General features: G+C 45.3%; 1 protein-coding gene across 2 annotated transcripts in view; it reads right to left on the bottom strand.

Annotated features, from left to right (window-relative positions):
- Positions 1-14,905: 14,905 nt before the first annotated feature.
- Positions 14,906-23,411, bottom strand: part of UCK2 (uridine-cytidine kinase 2) — an 82,750-nt gene continuing 74,244 nt past the window's right edge. For both annotated transcript variants that reach the window (XM_032161108.2, XM_058442292.1), the window contains exons 5-7: positions 19,736-19,833; positions 17,047-17,095; positions 14,906-15,326 (exon numbers count right to left, since the gene is read on the bottom strand). In XM_032161108.2, coding sequence (XP_032016999.1) covers positions 15,187-15,326; positions 17,047-17,095; positions 19,736-19,833 — 287 coding nt within the window. In that variant the 3' untranslated portion in view covers positions 14,906-15,186. The remainder of the gene's footprint in view (positions 15,327-17,046; positions 17,096-19,735; positions 19,834-23,411) is intronic.

Consider the following 23,411-nt stretch of genomic DNA (forward strand, 5'->3'; position numbering starts at 1 on the left):
AGATTTTGTTAACGATCCATGTCAATTTTAAAAGATGGCCACTAAAGTAAGAAAAATAAAATGTGTAATTTTCAAACCTAAAAAGAGGATAAAAGTGAACATAAAAATCTCAACTTTTGGTTAAACATGATAGGTTGAACCACTGTTTTCTCTCTGCTGTCTTCTAACACCACTCTAAAATTAGTGAATTTAGCAAGATTGCAGAATGAAAGACCAATATATAAAAATCAATTGTATTTTTATATACTTGCAACAAACAATCATAAGTTGGACTTTTAAAAAAATACTATTTACAGTAGCATCATAAAATATAAAATATGTAGGGATACATCCGATAAAAGATGTATAAGACTTATACATTGAAAAGAATAAAACATTGCTGAGAGACACTTTTAAAGACCAAAATAAATGGACAGATATATCTTGTTCATAAATCAAAAGACATAACACTGTTTAAATGTCAGCTGTCCTCAAATTGATCTATGGATTCAACACCATCGCAATTAAAGTCCCAGCATTTTTTGTAGAAATTGACAAGCTGATTCTTTAAAATTTATATAGAAATGCAAAGAACTCAGAACAGCCAAAATGATTTTGACAAAAAATAAATTTGAAGAGCTAGATTTCAAGATTTATTTTAAAGCTACAGTAATTAAGACAGTGTGGTATAGATGTCAAGATAGACAAATCAATGGAACAGAGTTTAGAAACAGACCCACATATATGGACAAATGACTTTTTCACAAAGGTGCAAAGGCAGTTCAAAAGAGAAAGGACAGTCTTCAATTATGGTGCTAAAACACACGGATATCACACGTAAAATAATGAACTTCCATCTATTACCTCACACCATCTTAAAAAACTAACTTACCAGGTGCGGTGTTTCAGGCCAGTAATCCCAGCACTTTGGGAGGCTGAGGCAGAAGGATTGCTTTAGCTTAGGAGTTTGAGACCAGCCTAGACAACATAGCAAGACCCTGTCTCTAAAAATCAAAAACTTAGCCAGGCATTGTGTTGCACAGCTGCAATCCCAGCTATTCAGAAGGCTGAGGCAGGAGAATCATTTGAGCCCAGGAGGTCAAGGCTGCAGTGAGCCATAATTGCGCCACTGTACTCCAGCCTGGGTGACAGAATGAAAAAAAAAATTAACTCAAAAAAAAAAAAAAAAAAAAACCACCTAAAACTTTAAAACTTTTAGAAGGCAACACAAGAGAAAAATTTTTGTGCTGGGATTGGTGGCTCACACCTGTAATCCCAGCACTTTGGGAGGCAAAGGCAAGCAGATCACTTGAGGTCAGGAGTTCAAGACCAGCCTGGTCAACATAGTGAAATCTGTTTCTACTAAAAATAGAAAAATTAGTAGTAGTGGTGGGTGCCTGTAATCCCAGCTACTCAGGAGGCTGAGGCAGCAGAATTGCTTGAACCTAGGAGGTGGAGGATGCAGTGACCCGAGATCATGCTACCACACTCTAGCTGGGGCAACAGAGCGAGAGTCCGTCAAAACACACACACACACACACACACACACACACACACACACACATAAATAAATAAATAAATAACACTGGCCGGGTGTGGTGGCTCACGCCTGTAATCCCAGCACTTTGGGAGACCCAGGTGAACAGATCACAAGGTCAGGAGTTCGAGACCCACCTGACCAACATGGTGAAACCCTGCCTCTACTAAAACTACAAAAATTAGCCGGGTGTGGTGGCGGGCACCTGTAATCCCAGCTATTCAGGAGGCTGAGGCGGAAGAATCGCTTGAACCTGGGAGGTGGAGGCTGCAGTGAGCCGAGATTGCGCCACTGCACTCCAGCCTGGGCAACAGAGCAAGACTCCATCTCAGAAAAAAAAAAAAGTGACATTAGATTATGCAAAGATTTATTAGCTATGGCACCAAAGCAAAATTGGTAAGTCAGACTTCATCAAAATTTAAAACTATAGCTTTCTAAAAGACAGTGTCGTTTAAGAAAAGAAAGACAAGCCACAGAATAAGAGAAAATACTTGCAAAGTATAAATCTGAAAGTGACTTGTATCCAGAATACGTAAAGAACTCTCAAAACTCAGTAAAGAAGGCCAGGTATGGTGGTTCATATTTGTAATCCCAGCACTTTGGGAGGCTGAGGCAGAAGGATCACTTGAGGCCAGGAGCTCAAAACCAGCCTGGGCAATATGGCAAGACCCCATCTCTCTTAACGAAAAAAAAAAAAAACTCAATAAGAAAACAAACAACCCTCCTCCAAAACAATGAGTGAAACTTTGATGTACAAAACATGGATGAATCACAAAATTGTACTGAGTGAAAAAAAGCCAAACAAAAAGAAAAGGAGTACATACAATATGATTCCACTTATATAAAATTCTATAAAACACAAAGTAATCTCTAGTGAGAAGAAGGCAGGTCAGTGGTTCCCTGGAGTAGGAGGGAGGATTATGAAAGAGCATGAGGAAACTTTAGGAGGCGATGAATGTTCACTATCTTGATTTTGGTGATGGTTTCAGAGGTGGATACATATCTCAAATTTATCAAATTAAACACTTTAAATGTGTGGAGTTTATTTTATGCCCTTTATACCTCAATAAAGCTGTTTTTTAAAAATAAAATTATATTAACAGACGTCATTGACTGAGTGCTTGTCATGCTTGATTGTTTCTTTTTGGTTATATTATCTTTGCACATTTCTTATTTTATTCAGGGTAGGAATGCAGTCAACTAAAAGGATCACATTTCTCAACCTCCCTAGCAGGTAGATGTAGACCTAGACTAAGTCCTGGCCAAAGTGATGTAAGCAGAAGTGTCATGTGGTGTTTCTGGAAAGTCTTCCTTAACAGGAATAAGGCACGCCCTTCATCTCTTCTTCCTTCTGTATAGAATGATCTGCTGACTGTGACTCCAGCAGCCTTTTCAGACCATAAAGTGACTTTGAAAGCATCAACCAAGTGCTGATGATAGGAACAGGAGCCTGAGTCCCTTACGATATGATGAAACCGCCATATTAGCTCCAGACTTCCAAACCCTAGACTTCTGTGAGAAAAGTCAACTTCTACCTTGCCTAAGCCAGTTGTTTTGGTTCTTTGTTTTTCTATTATGTGCCATTGAACCTAGTCCTCACTGAAAGAGCCTCCCTCAGTGATGCTCAGTATGGTGGGGCTACTTCTCTGATACTGGGGTACTTAGGTCTTACGACAAGCTGACACCTTGAGTGAACATTGTCTTCATGCTTCCTGCTAGCTCGCAGACATTGCCCCAAGCCTGGCTGACACAGGCTTTGATTCCCTGAATCCACTTTGCTGTGCTCATCTGCTCTAATCTGCTTTCTGGCTTTGTGTGGACATCTTATTTTCCTTACAAATACATTGGTTTAGGCTGAACTCGATCAATTCTTAATACCACTTTGGCCCAGTTGCACTTTGTACTGAAAATAAGTAACACAGTATATGTTTGTGTTATAGTTTTTTTTTTTTTGCTTCCAATTCATGTTATATTGATTATTTCACATGGTCTTCTAAACCACTAAATTGAGGAGGGCAGAGATGACCCTCTCATTTCTCAGATGAAGAGGACTGACAGAAGCGAGCAATCTACAAATGTCCCCAGGAAAGAGTGGGGCATTGAGAGTAGAGCGAGGGCCCTGACTCTGTGCCTGTCCTGTGCTGCAGAACAGCTCTCCCTCAGTCACTCACTCCTTTATTCCCATTTGTTTTTCAAATGCTTGCCAAGCACGCTCTGCAGCAGGAACCTGCCATCCCACGTGTTGGGGACACTAAGAGGAGCCAGACATGCTCCGGGCTCTCGAGGAGCTGCCAGTGCAGAAGAGGCCACTCACCGTACACACCCACAGTGCCATGGACAAGCAAGCTGTCAGGGTGGCATCTCGGGGTAGATGATGGAGGTGCAAGGAAAAGGACAATTCCCTGGTGTCTTCCCTTATCTGTTTTTAGGTAAGAACTAGAGCATTCTGCTATTTCCTCCTCTATTCCTTTGATTACCAGTCATTTCTACCTTCCATTCATTCCAATCATCTCCTCTTGACCTCTGTGGAATAAATGGACTTAGTGTTCCCATCTATTCAATATCATTGCAAATATTTTGCCAGTTTATCATATTTCTTTTTGGCAACTTACTGTTTACTTCTCTCCACCCTGGATTTCTTTGAGAAAGATTCACTTTCTCTTCATCCATTCCTTAACCAGCATTTACTCTTCCTGCTATGAGGTGACCCCATCTCCCATCACTATATGCCCTGAAGCCTTCATATTCCAGGCCTTCCTCTCCTCAGCTCTGGTTAGCTGTCCTCCTGGCATCATTCATCACTGAGCTTTCAGAGGTGGAACCCCCAAAGCCTGGGCTTCTCCTGAAAGACTCAGGCCTTCCATCAGACTTAGGGCTAGAAAAACATGACCTTTACCAAAAGGCAGCGTGATGGTAGAACATCCACTAGACCAGGGCCTAACCAAAGCCTTGCTCTCTAATTAGCTAACCATGACCTTGGACAAATCACCTTCTTTCTCTGAACCCCAATTTCCCCTTAGGTAAAACAATAGGATTCAACTGCAGGCTTGCCCAGCCCTGACATATATAATTCTAACTATATTGACCAGTGCTGCCCAATGACATGGCCACTAGCCATGTGGCGATTGAGCCCCTTGACATTTGGTTAGTCCAAACTGAGATGTGCGCTGAATGCAAAATAGATACACCAAAGACTCTGTACAAAAAAAGCGTGCAAAAATCTCATGAATAATTTTATATTAATTACATATTAAAATAATATGTTGGATAGTTTATATAAATAAAATATAATGCAAAAATAAATTTCACCAGCTTTGGGTTTTTTGTTTTGTTTTTGTGTGTGTGTGACAGGGTCTCACTCTGTCACCCAGGCAGGAGTGCAGTGGTGTGATCACAGCTCCTGCAGTCTCGAACTCTCAAGCTCAAGTGATCGTCCCACATCAGCCACCCAAGTAGGACTCTAGGTGCACACCACGATGCCAGGAGTCCTACTATGTTGCCCAAGCTGGTCTCAAACTCCTGGCCTCAAACCATCCTCCCACCTTGACCTCGCAGAGCACTGATTACAGGCATAAGCCACTGCACCCAGTCCTGCCTTTTACTCTTTTAAATGTGGTTCCAAGAACGTTTTAAATTTGGGATGCTCATTTTGTTTCTACAGGCCAGAGCCAGTACAATTATCTCACAAGAAGCCTAGCACCACTGACTGAGGCTCAGCTCATTCCGCACGAAGGGTAAAGAGGAAAACTTTGGTCTGCCTTAGTCTCCAGGTGACTAGGATGATTTGGATCTGGACAGGGGTTCATAATCTGAGGATAAAGCACTGAGCAGAATTCAGGTAATCCATGAACTTAAAAAATGACATCTATCTTTTCACTAGCCTCTAACTGAAATTTAGCGTTTCCTTCCATTATGAAGGCAATTTGTAGGCATCATAGAAATATTGGCTGTATTTGTTTGTCAGCAACAGAAATCAGTTATTTTCATAACACATTATTGTTACACAACTGCAAAATATCACTCAGGTGCATCACTACCACACAATTTTGGTAGATATTAGACCTGCTGCTAGATCTTGTTATTTGATGTGTTAATAAAGCAACACATATCTTACTATATCCCAGATTTGTCTTTATGTTTTGGTAACTGTATTGCAATTTATTTCCTTTGATATCTGTGGGGTGTTATTTCATGTGTGTAAAAACATTCTGAGAAGGTGTCCTTCTCAGAATACATATACATATGTATCTCATATATACATATACATATGTATCTCATATATACATATACATATGTATATATATACATATACATATGTATCTCATATATACATATACATATGTATATATGTGTACATATATATACATATATACAAAATATATATATACATATATACAAAATATATGTGTATTTGCGTTGGGGATCCCATTTCTCCCAGAAATGTTCTATATGTTGCTTAAGGAGCTCCCCTGCCTGCATGGAGACTGGAAAGAGGGTTTTGAGGCTGCCCCCAAGCCCATTCAAAGCCAGCACTGTTCTCTAAGGTTGTCAGACCCCAGGAGGTTCTAGGCTGGAATATATATGTATATACATACACATGTATGTATGTATACATGTATATACATACACATGTATGTATGTATACATGTATATACATACACATGTATGTATGTATACATGTATATACATATATACATACATATATGTATATATGTATATATGTGTGGATATATACAAAATATGTGTATATATACACATACATACAAAATATGTGTATAATACAAAATATATGTGTATATATATACACATATATACAAAATATATGTGTATATATATACACATATATACAAAATATATGTATATAAACCCCAACTGACAAAGATGGGGTATTTTCATCAGCCAGGGTACTGGAACATCCTGAGTAGAGGCGGACACTGGGCCTGAAGGGGTTCCAGGCACAATGTAGACTGTCCCAGTAAAGATGCCAAGTGTCCCTCAGCTTGTCTGACCCCCTAGGCAGCCCCTTTAGCTGAAGAATCAGAGGACACAGTATCAGACCCTTTTGTTTTGATACCAGGACTTTTTGACTTTCACTATTTTGAAGAAATGGTGAAACACACACCATTAAATTGTAGGATCCCTTTAAAATTACTAAATAATATGTGCAACAGATATCCTTCCTTACGCCATCCCCAAACCCAACTTCCATATCACAGTCTCACCCCAAAGTGGGCATCGGGGTTGGCAAAAGGCCCAGAAATGGGTGCGTCTCAGCCTGCGAGGCACAGAGCTCCAGGGGTAGGCTAAGCTCTAAAACCGATTTGATGTCTGATCAAAATATCCTGCTTTGGTTTTACTAAAACCTTCTCTGCAACAGCTGAGTTTAGCCTAGGGGCAGGGCTCTAGCAGTGGCTGCTGAGAAGTCTAGTTTACGTATTCTTTCCCAAGCCAGCCAGCCAGCCGCTCCCAGATCTCTGGGCAACACAGCAGCCTCACCCACAACCCAAGCACCAGGGATAGACTAGAAGCACAAAATCAGCCACCACTCACTGGGCAGCTCTTGTGCCAACACTGTCCTGCCACTCTACCTGTAAAGTCTCATTCAATACTCTAGGCAAAGCAAGGAGGTTAGCCCTGGGTTATGGATGTAGACACTGAAGCCAAACAGCCTCCCCAAGACCAGCTATTAAGTGAGGGAGCCAAGTTTTTAATCCAGGTCTGTTTAACTCCAGAGCTGTTTCCCCAAACAAGCCCCCTCCCCACTTGGTTGAGGCCAGCCAACACTGAAGTCCTTGAGCAGAAGGTGGAATCCCTTTTACAGAACTCAGCGGATATCAACTAACCAAATGTAACTTGTAAACAGTGTTCAGTTCTCTGTAAAGCCCTAATCCAATCCACTGCAGACCTACAGCTCAACAATGGGATCCTGACCCAGTCACTTTGCTTCTGGGTCTATTTCATCATCTGTGAAATGAGAAGCCTGGATTTAAATGGTTTCCAAGCTCAAGGGAGAGGCTAAGGGGAGGCTCCAGACCCCCCATGCCAGTTTCAACCGTACAGCTTTGCTTTCCTCTGATTTCCACATTGAAACTTCAGGTAAGATTTCCTGAAGGGATCCACAGCCAAAACATGTTTGAAGGCCACTGAGCTCACTAACTTCTAAAAGCACCCCAGCTCTAGCAGACATCCTAAGGAACATTCCCAGGAAAATTCCAGCCTAGAACCTCCTGGGGTCTGACAACCTTAGAGAACAGTGCTGGCTTTGAATGGGCTTGGGGGCAGCCTCAAAACCCTCTTTCCAGTCTCCATGCAGGCAGGGGAGCTCCTTAAGCAACACATAGAACATTTCTGGGAGAAATGGGATCCCCAACGCAATGAACACTATGGATCTTAATGGTCTGTATGGTTAAATACACAAGGCCCCTCATTTCTAACCCTGCCTGTCCATCTGATTCATCTGTACAGTTTGTTATAAAAGATTCCCTCCCCAACATGGCAAAACCCCATCTCTACAAAAATAAAAAAATAGTTGGGCATGGTAGTGCACACCTGTAGTCACAGCTACTCAGGAGGTTGAGGTGGGAGGATCACTTGAGGCCAGGAATCTGAGGTTGCAATGAGCCATGACCATGCCACTGCACTGCAGCCTGGGCAACAGCAGGACCCTATCTAAAAAAAAATAATAAAAATTCCCTCCCTAGAATTCTCAGGAATGGATCCCACTAAAGTTTTTAAACAAGCCCACCCACTGATTATGATGGCCATCTTGTGGAACCACTACAACAGATGGTAGCAATAGAGAAATTAAGAGGGTCAGCTTCCATCTCCCCTAGTGAAGACTTTAATAAAGATTTTCCAAAAGCCAGGTGCTGTGGTGCATGCCTATAGTCCCAGCTACTCAGGAGGCTGAGGCAGGAGGATCCATCCCTTGAGCCCAGGAGTTCAAGACCCACCTGGGAAACAGCAAGACCTGGCCCATCGCTTAAAAATTTTTTTTTCCAGAAAAAAAAAGAGACTTCTAGGGACACTCAAACAACTCTCTTATAAACCATGGTAGCCAAGCATATGCCAAGTTCAGCAACCCGAAACAACCTTCCTGTTGCAATCTGAATCCCACCATTAGATGGCAGGCACACATCAGACAACCTGACTATACAGCCTGTCCTACTTCCCAGCAGTTGTTTGGGTTTAAATCAAGTTTCCTTCTCAGAAAAACTGGAGCACATCCACATTCCTTATATATTTCGCAGGACTGTCTTAAGGATAAAATGAAAAGTGTAACGAGAGCTGGAAAAGGTGAATATGAACATTACAATGCAAACTGGAAATTTCAGAAACAGAAGAGAAAGCATATTCCATTATAAAGAGAAATCTTGAGAACATCCACAACTACAGTTATCTTGGGTGAAAAACTCCTGGGCTTTTCAGCATAGAATTCCACCATCACATGTGAGCTATTTAGGCAGAGACCATGGTGGCTTTCCCTGGACCAGAACAGTCAGAATTCAGTGAACACTGCATTAAACCCTGCACCGTTTTCATTCTGGGCACCATGTCATAGGCACCACTGGATCTAGTCCAAACACACCCTAATATGAAAAGGCAATGCTACGCGTGGATTTGACTGTATGAAAAGGGAGTGTGTATAAGGCACAACTTCATATTCTCCTGCCCCTCACCTCCATTCATTTAATTGAGAATATATATCTTGGTTTAGTCCTAACTCAAATTTTTTTACTTGGTATTTTGTTATTTTAGTTCATGAAAAAATTATAAGCATATGTGTATGTGTGCGTATATATATATACACACACACACGCACACACATGCGCACACACACAAAATCCAAAATCTAGCAAGTAGCTTTACTTCATTCTGGGTTTAGGAAGTGATCTGATTACAGTCTGCTTTAAAATAGAAATCTAAAGGCCGGGCGCGGTGGCTCACGCCTGTAATCCCAGCACTTTGGGAGGCTGAGGCGGGTGGATCACGAGGTTAGGAGATCGAGACCATACTGGCTAACATGGTGAAACCCCATCTCTACTAAATATACAAAAAAAAAAAAATTAGCCGGGAGTCGTGGTGGGCGCCTGTAGTCCCAGCTACTTGGGAGGCTGAGGCAGGAGAATGGCGTGAACCCGGGAGGCAGAGCTTGCAGTGAGCCAAGATCACGCCACTGCCACTCCAGCCTGGGCAACAGAGCAAGACTCTGTCTCAAAAAAAAAAAAAAAGAAATCTAAACATCCCCCCAGCACCAAATAACAGAAATCCATCTCTGGTTCCATCCTCTCAAAGCACTTTCCCACATCCCAAGTCTTCTTCTCCACCCCTTATTTAAAACTTTTCAGCAGGTCCTAACAAGTTTCTTTTAATCTGCCCCCAATTAGGGTTTGATTAAAGTAGCACTAGTCAAACAGGCGTCTCCTCCTAGCTGGGGAGCTGGAGGATGGCTCAGAGGATGTTGTGACACAAGGGTGGGGAGACAAAAATAAAAAATCGACTCCGGGGCATTACTGGCCTGCACCACGGTCCCCTCCAACTACAACAAAAGTGCAGAAACACTTTTGTTGTGAGAACTGTGAGAACCAACTGGCATCCCAAGCAAAGCATCAAAGTCCAGAGGTGGTTGGCTTGGGACAGGCGAGACTGCGAGCAGTGCAGAGGGAAACTGAACCACAGCTAAGCACCGGCTTGCACGACCACTGCCTGTGTGACGCCAGGCAAGTCACTCACTGTGACTCACGATGTCTTCACCTGCCAGAAGTTGACAATGCTTACATTAGCTCTTGCAGGGGCACCTGAGTGTTGTTTAAAATAGCCACCTTCTGAGGGCAGATCCTGTTAAAAACCTGCTAAATTCACAGATGGGGTTGCACCTGTCAGAGTGGAGCTAGTGGCTAGAAAGAAAATGGCTCTGCTCATCAATGACAGTCATTGGGTGCCTGGTAGGCAGTGGTAGAAAAGTTGAACGAGAAGCTAAGAAAGGTGGCAAGCTGATAGGGGATAGGGCACCCCAAACAACAGAAAAGCCGTATTTTTTTCCTTTTTTTTTTTTTTTTTGAGACAGTCTTGCTCTGTTGCAGTGGTGCGATCTCAGCTCACTGCAATTTCTGCCTCCTGGGTTCAAGTGATTCTCGTGCTTCAGCCTCCCGAGTAGCTAGGATTACAGGCATGCGCCACCACACCTAGCTAATTTTTGTTTAGTAGAGATGGGGTTTCACCCTCTTGCCCAGGCTGGTCTCAAACTCCTGGTCTCAAGCAGTCCTCCTGCCCTGGCCTCTCAAAGTGCTGGGATTACAGGCATGAGTCACCACACCCTGACAAAAGCCAATCATCTATCTTTGGTGGGTGGCCTAGGTCTTTGAAAAGCAGGGATGGACATACACATACATTCATTCACTGCGTGTGGGCAACATGCAACTGTTTGTGTTGTTATAATGTAAACTTTCCTCATCTTCCACCCACCTCCCTCAAAAAAGTTTACTTTAAACGGGTTGGTTTGAGCAAGGAAGGGGCTGGGTCACCAGCCTAAGGAAGGCAATGGGGCAGAGGCCAGGTAAACTGGATGGCATCGGGGGAACATAGCGCCAGACTGTCCTAAGAACCAAAGGCTCCCAGAAACCCTGGCCCGGGCTTCCCACTTGACAAGAACTGCAAGTCCACTAACCTGAACCGGTATCTGAGCCCAGGTGAGGCCTGGGGTCTGCCCCACATACACCCCAGGATCATGAGGCTTTGTGACAGCAGGCCCAGTGACATCTACACCACACATACATAGCATGGCCCTTCCTGAGCCACTTGGGACAGCCAGGATTCAGTCGCTGCTCTGGGCCAAGCATCACACAGAAGGCGAGAGCCGGATCCTTTTTGTCTGTCTTTATTTACAGCAAAGTACATAATATGTGGTCACTTTGTAACCACTAACAATAAAGGTAGGGTGGTAAAAAGAAAAGGGAGAGGAGCAAGCATCTTAAAAGGGGGGGAAAAAAAGCCTAAGTCTGTATTTAGCTACTCACCCTGCTCCTGAGGCAGGACTGGGTAGGCATTCCCTGCCTCTAAGACCACAGCCAAGCTGACCCGGAATGCCAGTCCCCAGTATGAGGAGGGCAGCAGAAGGTCCAGAGACAAAAGATTAAAGGGGACTGAGCTCTGGATGCATCCTCTTATGCCTTTGCCGGACAGTTCCCTTCCTTGTTTTGTTTGAATGCTTCCCCCACCCCGCCCTGAGCAAAGTGTAAAGGGCAACGGTGGTACAGAAGTACAGGCGGTCCCTTCCAGAAGCAGTCCTGAACCGCATAACCCACCTACCTAGCTGCTCCTCAGCCTGCCCAGTTCTTGGCCCTGGAATCTTTAACAGGCACATAGGAGATTCCAGGGCAGAGGAAAGTATTTCCCTGCAAGAGGTTACTTCCCTCCAACAGCCGTGGGGGCCAGTGCAGGTCAAGGTTGCTAAATCAAGGAAAGTGCACGAGGGCAGCAAGAGAGGTCATATACAAACCAACCAGGCTTCCGGCCCTCCTGCTGCCCAGCTGCTCTGAGGTGTACACAAGCCTCCAGCCCGACCCAGCGGCCTAATGAAACTCTGGCAACCCACCCTGGGCGTGGCCACAAGTATCCAGCTCCAAGCCCATGTGAGGCGGGGAGTCAACTTCCCCATGATTGCCAAGTGGCCAAGACCAGAAGCAGGGATGATTAGGCTAGTTCTGCGGCAAGGTGAACTGGAGACCCTGTCTCTGCCCTCCTCCCCTGGCCTGTCCCACAGACATCCTGTTGTTTAACCCACTGCCTTTGCAAGGACCTGCTCTGTTCACTCCAAATCAAAGGATACTTGCATCCTTCTTACACAGACTCCCATCTCTCTGCTCATAGTGGTCCCAGGCTGCCCGAGAATAAGAAACTTAGGTCAGTAGAAGGCTCATTAGTGTGAAGGAGTGTGAGGCCAGGCCTTCCTGTGACATAATGCTTCTATGCTTGTTTCCTAAACACTTGGTCCACACACACTACCTGGGCAGGAAGAGAGAACCAAGCACCAGGGGATGGTTCTGGAGCCAGGGGACTTCCAAGCACATACAACCAACATCACCCCACTCTGCTCATCTGTGCCTCCACCCTGAAGAGCAAAGAGTACCTAGATGGCAAATGTCATGGTTTCTGGTCCGATAATTCTACTCCTGACTCTCCATGGAATCAGAGACCCAGAGGCTCTTAAAAAACTAAGACCATTGTTTGTTCCATAGAAAGCTCAAGTTCAGATACAGAGTTGGCTAAATGCTGGGCTGCCACAGAGGGATAGAGCCTTCCATCCCTTCCTTTTTCCAGGAACAGTGTGTCACAGACCCGAGCAGACACTGTTCAGTGTCCCCAGCCAAGCCACCAATAATTGGTGATCATTTGACAAGGGGCAGGGCAGCCCTTATAGCTGTTTCCAAGCTAGGAGTGGGCTACTCAGAGATATTGGAGGCTTGGTCCCAACACCACAGGTAGATGAGGAAGCAGCTAGGTAAAGGCTCAGAGATGAGACGAGTCCATCTTCCAAGGCAGTGGAATAAACAGCCAAGGCACTAAATGGTTTGGCACCTGGGAGCTTCAAGTAAAGTTGAGCATGCTGCCCACTGAAAAGCCAAGGCTCTCCCAGACAGGGGTGGGCTTCACCTGAGCACGGCCCAGTGCCATCAAGGCCAGGGGCCCTGTGTCCTCAGGATGCTAACCCAGGTCTGCATTCCCTGCTTCATCTCAGAACTGATCAGGGCATGACTACAAGGATAATAATGATTGATCCTGAACTGATCCGGGTGAGCACCGGCTTTCACAGGAGGCATCTTGGGAGCCTTCCCTTGCTCCAAGTAGGCGGCTGCTGTGACTGGGAGCTCCCTTCACAGCCTGCACGGTCTCCTGAAAGTCTCCAGGTGGCAAGCTCTGTTGGGGACTAGGTTTGACTTTTTAAAATAGCGAAACAGATTTAGAGTCAAACTGAGCCCAGAAAAGGGGAATCAGACTGGATGGTGCTGAGTCTGAGGGGAAAATCTGGTGTGACCAGGTAATAACGGAGACCAATTTACCTGAATGGTTAGAACAGGCTCTGAGAGCAATGGAAAGAAAAAGGTTCTCCAAAATGTTTCTGGCAATGGCAGCCACAGTGGGATAGCTAAGGGCACAGTCCACCAAGCACTAAGATGATCAACAATGAAATGAAAATCTCTGGCTCTTCTGCGGTCAGAAACTGAGGCTTGGGACTCTATAATCAGACCTCCTTCAGGCTCACTTGGGCTCCCCTCCACCCAGAATGTCAAGAATCTCTACTTCCAGAGAAAACACTGCCACCAAGCAGTGGCTCTCAGGAAAGCTAGAAATCTCCACCCCAAATATTTCAACCTCAGACTCCAACTTAGGTACCTATGATTTAAATACTCTCCTTTTAAATACTTTTTAAAAACTGCTTTTCTGAGCCCCTTTTATGCTCTGCAGCTGCCATATCCACTAGGTGGTATTGCAAATAAGAAAATTATCCTGGCCATGATGCTGCTAGTGAGAATCCCTGACCAAAGTTACTCTTCTCACCTCACTGCAAACCTCCAGGAAACAGAAACTACTACCCCTCCACAGACAGAGCTCCCCTGCCACCCCGTGAGGCGCTGCTGCCGGCGTCAGTTACCAAAGCCCTCACCCACACCCAGCCTGCAATGGTTCACTCTACATTCCACAATACAGGAAAAAGCCCAAGGAGTCAGATCAGTTACGTCCCTGGGAGGCAGAAAGAACCAGTGATTCTTCAGATATGACAGCAGGCAAAGTTCTGCCCTCTCCTTCCCATCTTCTTTCAGGAAGTGATCCCATAAAATCTCTTCCAGGGAAGGAAAGAGGAAGCTCTGGCTTCTTGGAGAGACGGAGAAGCAGGAGGGTGAGGAAGGAGTCACCAAGCTATCCAAGCAGCCAGAGGCGAGAGGGTGGGAGCAGGGCAGGAAGAAAATGCAGAAGACTTGTTCTCCTCAGTGGGCCTCTTCCCTGAGTTTGATTTTTGAGTTGAGGTTTTACCTAATTTCAACTCAAAAAAAAAAAAGAAAAGAAAAGAAAAAGACAAGAGTATCTCTCATTGACATATCACTAAGCTCTAGCTCCAAGAGTGGCATGTGACAGAGGAGGCAATCAAGGTTTTCCAACCCCATTCCCATCGAGTTCCACGGGGCACTCAAAAGCAATGGGACCTTAGCCACCCTCCCTGTCTCTCACAGATGCCCGAGCCTCCCTGCCCTGGGACACAACAGGCAATTCCCCCTTGGTGAAATCCCAGCTCCAGTCCTAAAACACTCAAGTACAGACCCTCCTGCAAAGTACTTATGGCAAACAGCTTTACAGTATTTGTACATTTACACAAAAATAGATCCTTTTATATATATATATATATGTATTTATAACTGGTTACACGTTGGATTCATAATTAGGCATCACCAGTAGTAGTTGGCACAGTTTTGTTATTTAAGCTCAGGGTCAAGTTCTGTTTCATTTTGTCGTTCCAAAGTACAAAAAGAAAAAAAAAAATCAAAGGCGTTTCATCTCCATGGTGTTTTCTTAAATACAGTAATGTCATAGGAAACAGTATGTACAGATGAGCAGTGCCTCCTGACCCCTCCTTTGTCTCTTGGAGATAGGGGCTGGGGTCCGATGGAGATGGGTCAATGCGGCCTGCTGCTGGACTCCGATGCCTGCCTCTTGCGTGAAGGGGTGTAGCCGTTGAGACAGCCATTGGTCTGCCGTTTGGAGGGCCCTCCATTCAGGATGTCCTGGATGTGCTGCACGATGAGGTTGATGGCCACTGTGGGGCAGAGACCAGCAGAGCGTTACGGGTGCAGGCATGGGTGCAGGGGTGAGTGTGGGAGTCTGTCTGGGGAAAGGGCATACAGGGACCACAACAGAAAGACTTCCAGGGAAGGAAGTGGCTCTGCCACTTGCAGGCAAGTCATCCAACTTCCCAGTGGCTCTGCCTGGGCTTGTATGGTCCTCCTCATTCACAGGAGGGCTCTAAGCAGTAAGACAGACAATGCCTATCACAGAGTAAACCCTTAATGAATGGGCGTCTTATCAGGAGACGATCAGTCACCACTGGATGAAGCACTCGGGCCAAAGTCTGCAGACGTGGTAACCAGCCATGGTCCTGACACAACAATTAGCTATGAGGCCTCTCCACCAGGGAACCTTCCAGTTTTCCATCCTAAGACAGAGCATCCCGATGGAAGGCCCTCTTTCCCTCCAAAAAATACAATGCAGAGAGCTATCTTTTATTAGCATTAGAAATAAATTATACACCTCAACCAAGAGGTCAATTTAACATCACCAGAAATGGAATACACATCAAATGCTTTCTGATGTGATACACAAAGAGGACCACGCCACATCTCTCCTGGGATAATTCCTTCAGACTGTATAAGCTCATGAATCCAATCATAAGAAAACAAAAGACAAACCCAAATTAAGGACCATTCTACCAAACAATGCGCCTGTACGCTTCAAAAATGTCTTAAAAAACAAAAGATAGGGAACATCTCCAGGTTAAAAGAGGTCATATCAATGGTAAGTGTCTTGAATTTAATGACTGCATTGTGGTAATGAATAAGAATGCTTTTGTTCTTAAAAAATACAGGGTTAAATATTTATTGCTATAACTTATTCCCAAACAGCTCAACAAATAATCTTTTTAAATGGAGGGAAAATTAAATAAATTCTAAAGAGAATGAAGAAACCAGGTCCTATCTTACAGATCAACTCTGCCACACTATGCCTAGTCCAGAGACATTCGTACTTCCTAGACAGGTCAAAAATAAATAAATAAAACAATAGGGCCAGGTGCTATGGCTCACGCCTGTAATCCTAACACTTTGGGAGGCTGAGATGGGAGGGTCGCTTGAGGTAGGAGTTTTAGACCAGCTTAGGCAACATAATGAAACCATCTCTACAAAAACACTTTTTTTAAATTAGTGGAGCGTGGTGGTGTGCGCCTATAGTCCCAGCTACTGGGAGGCTGGGCCCAGGAATTGGAGGCTGCAAACGAGCTGTGACTGTGCTACTGCACTTCAGTCTGGGTGACAGAGAAAGACCTTGTCTCTAAAGTGAAATAAAATAAAATGAAAAATAAGTACAATAACGGTAGCAACAAGCTCCCTTTAGAAAGGGCTACTCTGATGGCAGGTCATTCTAAACTAGATCAAGGAGGGAATCTGCTTTTGCTAAAAGGTGGCCTCAGAAGCAAAGTATCTAAGTGTCATCATTGGGAAGTGATAGCAAAAGGTAATCTACAGCCCTCTATTCTGCCAGAGAAGCATAAGTGCATGTCTGTCCCCATAACACGTGGGTGCCTACACCCAGTGACCTGTTCCCGAGGCCAGACGTGTAGGTGGAAAGGTTCTGCTGGCTCACAATCACAGACAAGCAGGGCAGCCAGGTCTGCAGAGCCCTGTATGGTCACCACGACCTGCCCCAAATTATGACTGACAAAGGGCAGACGTTATACTCCAGGATGACACTCCGCAGGGACTCACCTAGATTATCTGCACCTCTAGGGATGATCACATCAGCATACTTCTTTGTCTGTGAAGAAAGACAGTTAAAATGCATTAACACAGTTCAGAGACAACTGGCCCGAGACCCTCTCCCAGGAAATATGGGGAAAGGGCAGCATTCATACTAGCGAGCCCAGAGGAGCAGCTTTTAAGGCTTCAAATATAATGTTGTTTACAACTTCACAGTGAATGCATCTATTAATAGAAATTTAGGGAAACCTAAGGAAGTGCCTTGTTTAGCTGAAATGTGAATGAAAGAAGATAAGCAGGGAATGAGGAAAATGAGAAAGAAGGATTGAAGACTTTCATGTATCAGTGAGGGAAAATGGTCCAGACTGAGTGGTTAATCCAAAACCATTCAATTTATAACTATCTACCATGGATTTTTATCCACTTTATCTACATGACAAGAATTTAGCTTTTATTCGAGTTCTCTCTCACTCTCTCTTTTTTTATTTTTTTAAGGCAGTGTCTCACTCTGTCACCCAGGCTGGAGTGCAGTAGCATCATCACAGCTCACTGCAGCCTTGACTTCCTGAGTTGGGGAGATCATCCCACCTCAGCCTGCTGAGTAGCTGGCACTACAGGCACCCGCCACCACACCCAGCTAATTTTTGTTATTTTTTATAGAGAGGGCATATCACCATGTTGCCCAGGCTGGTCTCAAACTCCTGGGCTCAAGCGATCCATCCACCTGGGCCTCCCAAAGTCCCAGGATTACAGGCGTGAGCCACCGCACCCAACCAAGTTCTCGTTTCTAATGCTTAACACTGTTTCAGCTTATGACCTACGCAGAGAACATGGTCTTTGAAGCCAAACACTTAATTGCCTCTATTCCACTAGGACAAATATGAACTAGAAAAACCCAAACTTTCCAGGGGACTGGTTCACCTCAGACTTTTACATATAGTCTAAAACATGACACTGTTCACTCCTAGCACAGGGTAAAACCAGAAAAAGTATTCTTCATTGATGACCAGTTCATAGGTTCTGTTATTATCCAATTTTTTAAAAAAGAAAGTCAGGCCACAAAGAGGCATATTTTTCTTTTTCTTTTTTGTTGGTCCAAATTTACTGAGATTTTGTAGACCATTCGACAAGTAACTGCATCCTGGCATATAAACTAAGTCTAGCATAAGAACACATAAACCACACCTCAAGCGTGTGTGGGCATCTTACTCTGTGCAGCTTCTGCCCTAGGATTGCTGAAAGGCAACGGTGTCAGCCCCAAACCCAACTTGAACTGAGCAGACGATTATTCAGGTCCAAGTTCCTGGCTTACAGGGGAATGAGCTGATCTTCCCTGAGCAAAGAGTGGCTGGACAGTGGGAGCAAGCAGAAATAACCCAGAAAATGTCTGCAGAATTTTTAGCTTTGTTACAACTAAGTTAAACAGCAGAAAACTGACAGCTAACTATAACTGATATCCAATAATAAATTCATTTTGTGTTCTTATTAAGTCAAAAATAACAGGAGAGGTCCTCAGATAGATAAATGGGTGGAAAGAAGTTTACAGCTCCTCATCCCCCTCTGGTCTCTTCCCAGTAACCTAATCTTGTAACCCAATAGTCTCCAGGGCAATGGATAGGGCATCAATGTTACTCAGTTGGCTCAAAAAGTCCACCTGTCCCGAGCTAAAACCAAAGTCAAGTATGGGCTGCTGTAAAAGGTACTAACATCCTTAAAGAAACAAAGACAGTTTGAGATATTTTCCCAGAAGAAAAAGAATGAAGTTTATTATTAGAATAAATAGGGAAATTCCAATACCCAGCCTTACTCTAAATCTATTCTCAATGTCTTCAGAGATTCCAGCCTTCCCAGTGTATCTCAACAAAGATCAAGTTAAGTCCCAACCTCTTCCTTCCCTTCCTCCCAGTCTCAGAGCTTAACTATAAATAATTCAGGAGCCAGATCATGGTTTGGCCAAGCTGGGGAAGACTCAGTGACTCAGTAGGATTCTCCTGAGTTAAATACTTCTCCTTCTGCAGCCCCAGCACACCACACCTCTTGTCTCTGGTAGCCTTCCCTCAACATGCCCCTTCCTGTCTTTCCTGGGCTGAGAGCCAACTCTCTCTGTTCTTCCTTCTCTGAAAGCCACCTCACTAGAGAATTCCTAGCTGCCACAGGAAGGACTGGTGAGTCTGCAAGGGTGAAGGGAAGGAAGCTTATTCCAGTAAGGCATGGCAGTCTCTAAATGGGAGCTAAAGACAAGCTCAAAGCAGGGCTCACTGGTGATGGCAGGAGAGGCTCAGAGGGGAACATCTCGGGGCACAGCACCCGGTGCATCCATACTTCACCCACTGCAGACCCTTCAGAGATCCAGATGGCTGAGGACTCTCCTTGGATATGATACACCCTCAGTAAAGGGTCTCACACCATGATCCCACCAAGCAAGAAGCCTAGAACTAGCTGGGAATTAAATAACCTGCCTAAAGACTGGCAGGACCCTATAGGGCTACCCAAAGAAAGAACAGCAGGACAGGGCTCCTGGAGAACACAGAGGACACAAGGACCAAGGGCTGCGCTCTCTTAGGACTTCAGGCAGAGGATCACTCAGAGAGAGGAGTGAGATTCAGGCAGGGGAGCTCCACCAACTTGCATACCTTTGTTTATATCATCAAATTTTAAATTCTACATTCAACAAAAACAAACCAAGAACACAACTCACTGGCAAGCAGAATTCCTCAAAGGCAGGCTTGACGAACGTAATGTACTGAGATAAAATCTGCTCCAGATCCCTGCCTCTCTCGCTGATGTCCCTTAATACTGTAAGAGAAGGGAAAACAAGAATCAAAAAACGGTGTAGGAGCCAGCACACACCCGCCCTTCATGGGGTGGACCTAGCTCCCACAGGCTCCACAATTACTCTACATGATTCTCAAGCTGGAATCCTGAGAGGCTTGACCAAGAGCAGATCAGCAGCGGCTTCGAAAAAGACAAGTTACATTCTGACATCTTACAATGGTCAAACATGGCAATGACACAATGCTCTTTGAAACAAAAGGCTGTCCATGGAGGCCAACAGCCTTCTTGTTTCAAGCAATATTTGCTCCAAACAAAATTTCAGGGTGAATTTTTTAAAAAAGAAGGGCAGCCCTGGAGAGCTCACTGTTAACAAGTAGCAATCTGGGCCCCGAGAGGGCTGGGCTGCACGCTGCCTCCTTGCATGCACTTACCTGTGTTCAGAAGTCCAGCGACCCACTGCTGAGGCATCAGCTCACTGCTCCCAGCTCCCACCCATGCCCCCTCTGCAGCATGGAGCCCAGGCCAGGCCAAGGACCCAGACATGGTTAACCATTTCCACCTACATCATGCACAGAGGTTTGCCAAAAAAAAAAAAATCGGTGAAAGATAAGAAAACCATGGTCTAGAGAATGGTGGGCTGGGGCTGAGATGAAGCCCAAATTGACAACAAACTCACCATCTTCTGTCTTCTACCTTCTTCCCCTGGTCAGTTTTATCCAGGGGCTTTTACCATTCTTTTTTTTTTTTTTTTTTTTAAGACGGAGTCCTGCTCTGTCGCCCAGGCTGGAGTGCAGTGGCGCAATCTCGGCTCACTGCAAGCTCCGCCTCCCGGGTTCACGCCATTCTCCTGCCTCAGCCTCTCCGAGTAGCTGGGACTACAGGCGCCCGCCACCACGCCCGGCTAATTTTTTTGTATTTTTAGTAGAGACGGGGTTTCACCGTGGTCTCGATCTCCTGACCTCGTGATCCGCTGGCCTCGGCCTCCCAAAGTGCTGGGATTACAAGTGTGAGCCACCGCACCCGGCCCTTTTTTTTTTCTCTAAAAAAATTTTTTTTCTTTTAAGACACGGTGTCTACCTCTGTCACACAGGCTGTAGTGCAGTAGTGCAGTCATAGCTCACTACAGCCTCAACTTCCTGGGCTCGAGCAAGTGATCCTCCCACCTCAACTTCCCAAGTAGCTGGGACTACAGGCACACACCACCTCAATGGACTAATTTTTTGTTTGTTTGTTTTTGAGACAGAGTCTCGTCACTCTGTCACCCAGACTGGAGTGCAGTGGCGCGATCTCAGCTCACTGCAACCTCTGCCTCTGGGGTTCAAGCAATTCTCCTGCCCCAGCCTCCGAGTGGCTGGGACTACAGGCATCTGCCACCACGCCTGGCTAATTTTTTGTATTTTTAGTAGAGATGGGGTTTCACCGTGTTAGCCAGGATGGTCTCGATCTCCTGACCTCGTGATCCACCCGTCTCAGCCTCCCAAAGTACTGGGAATTACAGGTGTGAGCCTTTTTTTTTTTTTTTTTTTTTTTTTTGGTAGACACAGAGTCTTGCTTTGTTGCCCAGGCTAGTCTTGAATTCTTGGGCTCAAGTGATCCTTCTGCCTCGGCCTCCCAAAGTGCTGGAATTACAGGCAGCCCATACTCTCTTTATTAAATAGTGTCTTCTGTCAATAAATAGAAAGAAGACTGATCACCCTTGTTCTGCCGCTGTACATGAGCCTTAGTTTCCCCGTGAGTAGGGACTTTGGAAGGAGATTCTCTTAATTAAAACTGCCTCTCTTTGCAGATGTCATTTTAAACGTTACCTTAATCTAACCTTATCATCTGAGCTGCTAAATCTTTCACCCCAAAAAGTCACCACATCCATCTACAATCATTTGCAGTGACTCTTCAGCTCCTTCCCAACCATTTCTCAGTGAATAGACTCAAATGTTGGGTGAAACTCACTGTAAACGAACATGGGGTATATCTGTGATGGAATTTCTGAAAGCCATTTGTCTAAATAATTCTGTCTTTATACACACATGCACAGGTGTATGCACAGAGAGGACAGGGAACGGGGACCGGCTGTCACGGCTATGATCCAGGCTGACAGGAAGTCTATAAGATGAGAAGGCTAGAAAACTGTCAGGAAATCCACATTTCCAGAAAGCCGGGCACTAATGATGCTGCCATTCGACTTTTATAACAGCTTCTCGACTAACAAAGTGTTTTCTCCATGGCAGACCTGGTAATAAAACGGTTGGTCGCTAATGTCTCAGGACTTGCCCACCCAGCCCAGCAGCAGCCTTCTCCAGCCAGGAAATGGTTTTCCCCACCCCTGCAACACTGGACCTGGGCTCCCGCTACCGACCTGCTGCTCTGGCAGATCTGCTGGGAGACTCGCCAAGAAGGAGCCCTGAGGAGCTGCCACGTGGCTCACCCCCCAGAAGTCCCCAGAGCTCCGGCACACGTGGCTAACCAGAGCAGCACCGCCAAAACACACAGCCAGCGCGGCCTCCAATTCTTCACACGTCTCCAGATAAAGCCCAAAGAAAAAAGGAAACCAGATCAAAAGGGTATCAGAGCTAGGGAAAAAATAAACACACCCGTGCTTCGGCAGCTTTTACTTAAAGCCCTGCAAACGCCTGATGCTGGATTGTTTTGCAACACCTGCTTTTCATACGATTGCTGAAGGCTTTAGCACTGGAGGAAGCTTTGTCCTTCTCCCAGCACACGCACACACACATGTGCAGACACACAAACACACATGCACACACACGCACGCACACACAGTGCACGTCCACACCCTGTCAAGTAGTACTCCTACTGCCCTCAGCCTGGGCCTTCAGCCCCCTTCCTTCTGTAGACCTGGTGGCTTCAGCTGTTTTGTCACCAGAGAGAGGAAGCTGGTCGTGCAGAAAGTAGAAGGAGGAGGTAAATCACAGTGAAGCTGCTCTGTAACCCAAAAGCTGCTTCTTGTTCTAACTCTATGGGCTCTGGGGGGAAAATTGCCCTGGACCTGAATCCTGACCCCAATAACTCCTACCTCTGTGACCTTGGACAAGTGACTTTAACCTCTTTGAATCTCAAGTTCCTTAACTATAAAACAGGGACAATAATGGTACCTTCCTCATAAAGTTACTATTCAGGAATATAGAGATGTGCATAAAACTCTTCAGCACCGTAGCTGGCACCTTAGCATATGTTCAATAAGCATGTGTTCTATGATGATTACAACCACAACAGAACCTGAGGATGCGTTGGGAGGGCAGTGCCTCCCTGACAGAGCAGCTCAACACCGTGGGAGGGAGGGAACCTCAAATTCAGGTAAGCAGTTCAGACCTAGCTCAGCGGGGGCAGGGAAAAAGGAGTCCTGCAGGGCAGCTGGAAAGGCAGGGTGCCATGTGGGAAGGGAGAGCACAACATAAGCACATGGGACAACATACGTGAGGAGGGAAAAAAAGCAAGGAAGACAGGGAAGAGTCTCACTACAGCTTCCATGCTGGAAAAGCAAATGGGGAATGGGTCAGAATGTTGCCCAGACACTGGGAACACGCAACATCAAAAGGCCTTGCCCACCTCTGCTCTGCTCCCCAAGAACCTCCGATAGAATGATC

The sequence above is a fragment of the Hylobates moloch genome, unplaced genomic scaffold, assembly GCF_009828535.3.
Source record: "Hylobates moloch isolate HMO894 unplaced genomic scaffold, HMol_V3 SCAFFOLD_8, whole genome shotgun sequence".
In the NCBI taxonomy this organism is placed as follows: domain Eukaryota; kingdom Metazoa; phylum Chordata; class Mammalia; order Primates; family Hylobatidae; genus Hylobates; species Hylobates moloch.